General features: G+C 40.2%; 1 protein-coding gene across 2 annotated transcripts in view; it reads right to left on the bottom strand.

Annotated features, from left to right (window-relative positions):
* Positions 1-9,368, bottom strand: part of FRMD7 (FERM domain containing 7) — a 47,052-nt gene that overhangs the window by 19,877 nt on the left and 17,807 nt on the right. For both annotated transcript variants that reach the window (XM_008067452.1, XM_008067453.1), the window contains exons 2-3: positions 1,458-1,562; positions 595-637 (exon numbers count right to left, since the gene is read on the bottom strand). In XM_008067452.1, the coding sequence (XP_008065643.1) occupies positions 595-637; positions 1,458-1,562 (148 nt within the window). The remainder of the gene's footprint in view (positions 1-594; positions 638-1,457; positions 1,563-9,368) is intronic.

The following is a 9,368-nucleotide window of genomic DNA, read 5'->3' as shown; positions in this document are numbered from 1 at the left end:
TGCCCAGGCGGGTCTCGAACTTGCAGGCTCAGGCAATCCACTCACCTCAGCCTCCCAAAGGCGTGGGATTACAGGCTGAGCCACCGAGCCCGGCTAGGAATCTGCATTTTTAACAAGAAGCCCAGGTGATCCGAATGCACTCTGAAATCTGAGAGCTGCCACACTCGATTGTGAAATATGGGGGGGGAACTATTCATAAATAGTCAGCACTCAAATATGAACTGAAACGAAGGGATAATGCTTGTGATGGGGTAAAACTAAAGAATCTTCAGGCAGACGGTGAATGGTATTGCAAACTGACATCAAGGATGCTTGATGATTAGCAGTGCCAGAGAATGAGATATATTCCTCAAGCTAATCCACAGAGCCCTGTAATTACCAAGGTTCTTCAGATTTACTCAATGATCCAGCAGTATGATTTCCTTCATCTCGGGCAAAATTAAGACAATTTTCTAAATTGCTAAGTTTATTGGATGTGTGAGGATTGAAATAATATATCAAAGCCTTTTTCTCCTTTATATTAAAATGAGAAATTGTGTGATGTTTCAAGCTCTAACTGGGAACTATATTCCTCAGATGATTTTCCATACTTACTTTTTACTTGCTTTGTTATGGGTTTTAGAAGTTCCATCCAAACCTGCAATAGCATTAATGAAAAAATTGGTAGAACATGGTACTGAGTGGAGCTTTTAATTTTCTTTTTGGTAACAGATAAGGATCAACATGAAATAAGCAAAACCGGGACTATTTAGACTTCTAAAAATAGAAACAAATAGCAATGTCAAAGAAGTGGTGTACCTTCACCACACTTAATCTGCCCCCTTATATTTTCCCAGTGACGTTGGACATTGTTGATCTATAAACTCTTTCTTGTTGACATTTGAATCATTGCTTCCCTGCCCTAGTAGGAGGACAGAGGTGTCACATACATGGCTCATTAGTTGCTACAAAGACTAATGAAGGCATTTGGCTCCACATTTGAACCCTACAGTACCCAAATGCCAGCTTAATAGACATAATGTGCCTTCCTGAAAAGGTGCCAGATTACAGATATGCCACGGCAGGACACAGCAGAAGGATATTGCGAACGTTAGGACCTGAGAGAGAGGAAAGGAGATTCCCCTGAATATTCATTGGTGAGGTCAGGAGTTTTAATTCTGGGGGTTGAGGTCCAGCCTCTGAAAAGTCAAACTAGACGAAGCATGAATAGCTGTTCACAGAGTGAAACAACAGGAGCATGGGGTAGAAGAGTCTATATTTGGCAAACTGAGGTGTTTTTTAATAAACAAAAGAGAAAGAGGGAATAGTGGTTAAATTAAATCATTTTGCAAGGGTGTAAATGCTTTTTCATTTTTCAATCAGGGGCTGGAACCCTACATACCTAACTGTAAACTGCATTTAGAAGTGATTCTAGATACACACACCAAAAAAAAACCCCTAGAATGAAACCAACTTACATTATTTCCGGAATGGCTGCAGAATTCTAATCCAAAATATTCCTTTTCAGCAAGATTTAGATGGCTGCAACTCAGGTTAAACAATGCCTTTCCGGGTGACTTTTGCTGAACAAAACAAAGAGATCATAGCAGAGTGTGCATTCCTAAATAAAAGGTAGAAGTAGCAAGACTCCCTGTAAGCCTGTTTCTTTCAAGCCCTGTTTAGAGGACCAGCATCCTCCTAAATGATGTTGAGCTTTACAGATATATCCACATATTTATCTGTAAATTGTTTGGGGGACATCCTTTAAAAAAACCTCAGACTAATGACAAACCCTGTTGGAAAAAGAGAACCTTACACTTAACTATGGCTAAATCTGCAAATTTACCCTTTCAATGAATTTTTTTAATCAATTCATCCCACAGGCAATTTGAATGATTTTTTTTTCCCAAAGTGACAGATCGCTTAATCAAGATGCAAATCTGACCCTTTTACTCTCCTGCTTAAAATCCCTCAGTGACTCCCCTCGGGATAAAGCCTGTACTCTTTAGCAAGGGAGACTGGCCACTCTACCCCTCACATGGCTCTGCCTGCCCCTTAAGTCTCGTTTCTTTTCCCCCTTCTCCTGATACGTGCTCTCTAATAACTGTAGTCTACTAGTAGTTCCTCATACCTGTCCAGTCGTTTCATGGCTCCAAGCCTCTGTTTGTGTCATTCTTTCTCCACCAACCGTTCTTCCCTTTCTTTGGTTTGGCTTACTCCTACTCAGCTCAGATGTCATCTCCCCAGGGGCGCTTTCTCCTATCATTATCAGTCAGAGACTGCACCAAGAGCAGGTACCCCATGCCCCCAAATGCCTTTGTTTACCTCAAATATGGCACTTCTTATCCTGGATATCTATCGTTCCCATTAGACTGAAATCCCCCATAGCAGTAATTTGGCTTTATTTCTCTTGTTACTACTCATCAGGTCTAATCCAGAGCCTGGCACATAGTAGGGGCTCTTGAATGTTTGTGGATCCAAAATGGAATTGACAACATGAGCCCACTGAGTAGATTTTCCTTTGCAGTTTTGTCCATCAAATCTGCATGTAGCATACTCTGTTCTCATGAGGCCACACAGAATTTTTTTTCTTCATAAAGTCCACACATACTGTGAGCACAAAATAGTCCCTTTCTTATGCTTCTCTGAGAACAGGAGCTTTGAAGGGTTCTCTGTGAAAATCTCTTTGAGCTGAGTATGACTGGGGCTGATCTTCAGCCTCTACCATTGCTGAACCCGAGGGTTGCTGTTGCAGGGAGAAGTGATGGGAAAATTGAGCCCTGGCTGATAGGCACAAAAAAAAACACGCTGTTGAAAACCCCTAGTTAAGCCGAGTCACGCGGTGCCTATGGTGCCGCAAAGGAAGCCGGGCGCGGGGAAATGTAGTTGGAAATCACCGACCCATGGAATGAACGGCAACCTTGAGAGGTCAGAGAGCCCATCCACCACCACCACCCCCTCTCCCTTAAGGCAGTGCCACACTGAACAGAGTCCACATCTGGGATTTAATAGCTTCCAGGAAGGCGGCCTATCTCACTTACCCCATCCCCCACCAACCAAAATACGCCCCTCATCTCCGGACATCTCTCTACTTGGTTACACTGCCCAGAGCTCCACCTACTCAAGATTTGTTTTAATTAACCAGGGTCTTATTTTTAAATGCAAATAGACCACAAAAGGTGAAACCTATTGCATCCCTAGCACCTGGAGGAGAGGTGCTCAATTGAGGAAAATAGGGTTTGATTTGATGTGGAAGATCACAACGAAGCCATGGTCCGAGAAAAAGGAGTCAGCCCCTTGTGGGGGAGAGGAGGGTGCTAAGGGAATGGGGGGAGTTCAAGGGGCCTGTTTAGGGAGGGGGGCGTTTTTGTCTATGTGACAACCTTGCCTAGGGCGAGTGCTGACACAGACCATTCCAGACAGATGAAATCGCTCCTATTTTTAAAGTCCTCCAGACAAGGCGCTGTCACGGGATTTTTATTATGAAAAAAATTTTTCTAAAGACAGAGAGATGACAGCAATACTTTTTCCAACACCAAAGAAACATTTCAGTCACGAGGACTAAATTCCGTCATAGACTCCGGTTTCTTTGCAAACAATTTAAGAAGCTCAAGATTTTTCCCTTTTCCTCTTCATTTTTTATTCTTATTTTCCAATGGAGCACTTAATCCTCCCTATCAACGCTGCCACATTCCATGTGTTTGTATATTTAAATGTTTCTGCAGTCATGAAGTATATATAGACATTTTTTTAAGGTTTCACATTAAGGTTTTTTGCTCCTTTCTGTAGATCCCATACCATGTTTATAAGAATAATTCCCTGCTTCTTCCATTCCTGCAAGTGTTGCCAACTGGCTCTAAGAGCCTTTGGCATTTATGCATTTGGAGGTCAGGCGCTCACGTGGCTCAAGCTTTCCACCCCCATCTCCGGGAAAGACATTTTCCTGCAGTCCTCCATAGTGTACGTTGAAATTGGCTAGTCCTGTGGAATGTGTTGCATAATAGGTAAGGTCATGGTTCTGTCTCAACATGCAGCCTTCAATATTTTTTCTACCATTATGATCCAATTCTTCTATTTTGATACTATGATTATCTGTCTCATAACATCTCTTTATAGACAACTTACTCATTTTCTTTTTTCTGGACTTCTGTTCTCTGCAATTTCTTGCTCTTGTTTAAGCTGACACTTTTCAACATTCTGATCAAGCTTCTTAGTGGATCTAAATTCTTTACCACCAATCAGTCCTCCCACTCAAAAATTAAAACTTCAATTTTGAATGTTGTCTCATCCTCATCTCCTTTAGGTTACAGAAGGGCAGTGTCTGCCTTTAAAAAATATATATGTCATTTTAAATATATATAATTTTAAACAAATCCTTCAGAACTTGTATTTATAATTTTTAATTTACTGGGTCATGACCATTGGACACTGATTACTGGGGGCTCCAAACTCATCTTCTCATAGAAATAATGATATTCCAATTGGCTAACTCTAAAAACAATCTACCAAAGTTTCTCTGCACCTAGAACTGTCATATACCAATCTGTTAACATAAACTTGGATTGTAATCTTGTTCTATTTACTTACTAACTGGATGAATTGGGGCAAATCATTTAGCTAACAGATTAGTGCCTGGCCAACAGTGGACATTCAACAATGTTTACTGACTAAATGGATAAATGGACCCAAATATTTAGCTTGATGTATGATAGTCCTCTCAGAAGGAAGAAAACATTTGTCACTATATGACCTTAGGCAAATCACTGAACCTTTCTGAACCTCAGTTTACTCATCTGTAAAATGGCGATAATAGTGGCATTATCCGATAGAGTTGTTGTGAGGATTAAATAAGCTAATTCACATCAAGGTTTTAGTACAATGCCTGGGACATCATATGCACATGTGTGTATGCATATGCACTTAAGTAATGCACATGTATAAATAAAAGAATATAAATAAATCTGGGTGTATATACACCAAATTTTTTTTTGAGTTGGCATCTCACTCTATCGCCCAGGTTGGAGTGTAATGGCATGCTCACAGCCACCGCAGCCTCGACCTGCTGGGCTCAGGTGATCCTTGCACCTCAGCCTTTCAAGTAGCTGGAACTACAGGCATGTACCACCATGCCCAGCTAATTTTCTTCTTCTTTATTTTTTTTTATTGTAGAGATGAGATGTTGCCATGTAACCCAGGGTAGTCTCAAACCCGTGAGCTCAGGCAATCCTCTCACCTTGGTCTCCCAAAGAGCTGGGATTATAGGCGTGAGCCACCACGTCCCACATACACCAAACTCTTAACAGCAATATCCCCGGAAAGGGGACGGAATAAGGGAGACTTTAATTTTTTACTCTGTACATGTCTGATTTGTGTGTGTGTGTGTGTGTTGGAGTCTCACTCTGTCGCCCAGGCTGGAGTGCAGTGGCCGCTCCCGGCCACTGCAGCCACGACCTGCTGGGCTCCGATGATCCTTCCGCCTCAGCCTTCCAAGTAGCTGGAACTACAGGTGTGCGCTACTATGCCCGGCTAATTTTTTTTATTTTATTGTAGAGACGAGGTCTCACCAAGTTGCCCAGGCAGGTCTCGAACCTCGGGCTCAGGCAATCCACTCACCTCAGCCTCCCAAAGGCGCGGGATTACAGGCTGAGCCACCGAGCCCAGCTTGATTTTTTTAATGAGAAAAAATAGTACAAACTTTCTCAACTGACTTCCACTCAATAATGCACAGATAATACTTTCCATTACTTCTTTAAAATATTGGCAGATGGCCACATTGTAATGAAAGCTTATGGCTAGTAGGCTATTCTAATTTGATTGTACAGAGACTGAATCCCATGCTTACTAATAATTAGCTTATTGAACATATTTTTGACAGTACTACTTGTTATAATTATACAATTTAATTAAATTACACATATATTAAAAATTATTATGAGCATTAAAATCACGAGTTGTTTTTTTTTATGAAAAAAAGAATTCTAAAGCCAAAGAGATGACAGCAATGTTTTTTCCAACACCAAAGAAACATTTCAGTCACAAGGACCAAATTCCATCATAGACTCCAGTTTCTTTGCAAACAATTTAAGAAGCTTAAGATTTTCCTTTTTCTTCTTCATTTTTTAATTCTTATTTTCCATTCTATGAAAATCAGTTGATCTCTTTGTAAAGACTCAGTAACGGGGAATTCCCAAAAATGTGCTGTCAAATTAATTTTAGATATGATAGCAATAAAAGATTGAGGGAGAAAAACAACTAATCCGGAAAGATTCTATACTCAAGTTATTTTGCAAGCATCTACATTCTTACTTTACATTAAATAAAGTGATACTGGAAATCACGGAAGATGCGTTATAGGTCTGGATTATGGAAGAAAGACAATGCAAAACATAATCAGAAGTCTATATTCAAGAAAAGTCCTTGGCCCTACATCAAATGATTGGCATATGGTTATAAATGCATGTGTCTCATGTTAAATAGAAACTTTTTTTTTTAAAGAGTTGGAGTCTCACTCTCACCCAGGCTGGAGTGCAGCAGCACACTCACAGCCACCGCAGCCTTGACCTACTGGGTTCAGGCGATTCTTCCACTTCAGCCTTCCAAGTAACTGGAACCACAGGCGTGCACCAACATGCCCAGCTAGTTTTTTGATTTATCGTAGAGACGAGGTCTCACCAAGTTGCCCAGGCTGATCTTGAACCCCTGGACTCAGGCAATTCTCTCGCCTCGGCCTCCCAAAATGCTAGAATTACAGGTTTGACCCACCGCACCTGGCTTAAAATAGAAACTTTAAGGTGTTTATATGATTTTTATGTCTATAGCAATTTTGTCAATTTAGTAATCAACAATCACCTTTGACAACATTAGAAGAAAAGAGATTCGAATGAATTCACATACTGTGTATTTTAAAGAAATACAGACTTGGCCAGGCGTGGTGGCTCACACCTATAATCTCAGCACTTTGAGAGGACAAGGCGGGAGGATTGCCTGAGCCTAGAAGTTCGAGATCACCCTGGGAAACATGACAAGAACTCATCTTTACAATAAATCAAAAAAATTAGGTGGACATGGTAGCACGTGCCTGTAGTCCCAACTACTTGGAAGGCTGAGGTGGAAGTATGGCCTGAATCCAGCAGGTTGAGGCTGCAGTAGCCGTGAGCATGCCGCTTCACCCCAGCCTGGGTGACAGAGTGAGACTCTGACGCTAAATAAATAAATAAGTAAATTCAGTGTATACAATTAAGGTTTCAGAAAAGGTTAGATTGGAACAAAATATAGCATATCACTAATAGTAGCATAATAGGTTAGTTTTACTTTTTCCTTATACTTGTTATGTGTTCCAGAGAAATGCAGTTGATATTATAAAAGTTAAAAGCATAATGTCATACAAAGTGTCTTATAGATGATTCTCCTGTTTCCATTGCTGATTCTGGCATTAGGAATATTTTTTATGCTTCCTTCAAGAACTTATTCTAGAAGTCACAGATAATAATCACTTATTCTCCTGACTGTGTGGTTATGCCTCATTTTTTATTTCAAAATATGACTGCCTTAGTCAGCTTGGACTGCCATAACAAAATACCATAGACTGGGCAGCTCAAATAATAGAAATTAATTTTCTCACAGTACTGGAGGCTGGAAATCTGTGATGAGGTTGCCAGCACGGTTGGGTTCTGGTAAGGACACTCTTCTTGGCTTGTAGACAGACAACTGCCTGTTTTCACATGGTAGAGAAATAGAGCTAAGATTTCCTATCCTATCAGACAAGGACCTCATCCTTATGACTTCCTTTAACATTAATGTCATCCTCAAAGTTCTATCTCCATATACAGTCACATTGGAAGTTTGAGCTTCAACATGTAAATATTGGGAGGACACAAGTCAGTTCATAGCAACTTGATGGCCTGTGTTACTATTTTTGCTCTTAATGACTTTTTACTCTTTCCAAACACTAAATCCACTCTTAAATAATGAAGATTCGTGAGGCATTTTGGAAAGAATGCGCCCAGTTACAGAAGGCCAAAGAAGAGTTCCAAGAATGTGCTGAACACCTGCAATAAATATGAGGAGGCAGCACATCATGGTGGCTAAGAATGTATTCTGGAGCCAGACACACCTGGGTCTAGTTCTGACTCCTCTGCCCACTAGAGGGGTGGTTCTGTGCAGACTACTTAATCTCTCTGAGCCTCAGTTTCCTCAATTGTAAAATAAGAATGTGAGAAGCCAGACACAAGAGGTCACATATTATATGATTCCATTTATATGAAATATACATAATATACATAATAGACAAATTCACAGAAACAGAAAGCAAATTAGCAGTTGCCAGGGGCTCAGGGAATGGGGGAGAGGATAGTGACTTTAATTAGCATAGGATTTCTTGGGGGTTGATGAAAATATCCTGGAATTAGATAGTTGTGATGGTTGTACAACATCATTAATATACTAAAAACCACTGAACCGTACGTATTAAAATGATGCATTTGTTAGTATAGGAATTTTATCTAAATTTCAAAAAGAATTAAAGCATCGAATGAAAATATTCATGTAAAGTACTTTACACAGTGTCTGATACATAGAAAGAGTTCAGTAAGTGTTGACTATTTGCAGGCTGACCATATAATTTATTGACCAAATCTGGGCAGTTTTGAGTAATAATTATATTGTCACAACAGGTATACACTAGGCCTGTCTTGTATGGTTATCTAGCTATTAGCATTTGAATCATCCAAAGGGTCTGTTTTGACAGTATTTCTTTTGAGATTTAGGATCTGCAATATTAAGGGTCACACACAACTACTAGTTTTCTCTCTTAGAAACCAGTATTTGCTGATCATTCCTCCAGTTCAGTAAATGAGGTACCTTTTGGTCATTTTAACATTCTGTTTCTGCATTTTCATAAGTAAGTCTCAGCCATAACAACCACACAAAAAGGGATAGAGAATGGCTTTGCTAGTCTTAACTTTTTCCTTAACAAGCAACTCAAAAGCCAATGCCTCGCCTCTCCTCTAGCATGATTTTTACTCCACACCTTTTCAAGCTCTTTTTGTTTATCTGTTTGTAATTTTCATCTGCCCAAACTCTGGGTTTAATTTTTATGTGCTTGCCTATGTCCTTCTGTTATGAATTTACCCTTTCCACTGTTTGTTTAGCACATGTTACTGAGCACCTGTTGTGTGTCAGGTACTTTCCTAGGCTCCAGGGATACTGAGATGAACAAGACACAAGCATTACCACCAAGAAACACACAGGCTGGCAGACAAGGCAGGCACATCCATGGTTAATCACAGTAGTTCAGGCTCACTGCTCTTGTGGAGGCATGTATACAGGGGGAAATATGACCCGTAAAGATGGATTCTTTTTTTTTTTTTTTTTTTGAGTTGGAGTCTCAC

Source organism: Carlito syrichta, unplaced genomic scaffold (genome assembly GCF_000164805.1).
Source record: "Carlito syrichta isolate Samal-C Ts95f unplaced genomic scaffold, Tarsius_syrichta-2.0.1 Scaffold309624, whole genome shotgun sequence".
NCBI lineage: Eukaryota > Metazoa > Chordata > Mammalia > Primates > Tarsiidae > Carlito > Carlito syrichta.
This window is presented reverse-complemented; position numbering and strand designations above follow the sequence as displayed.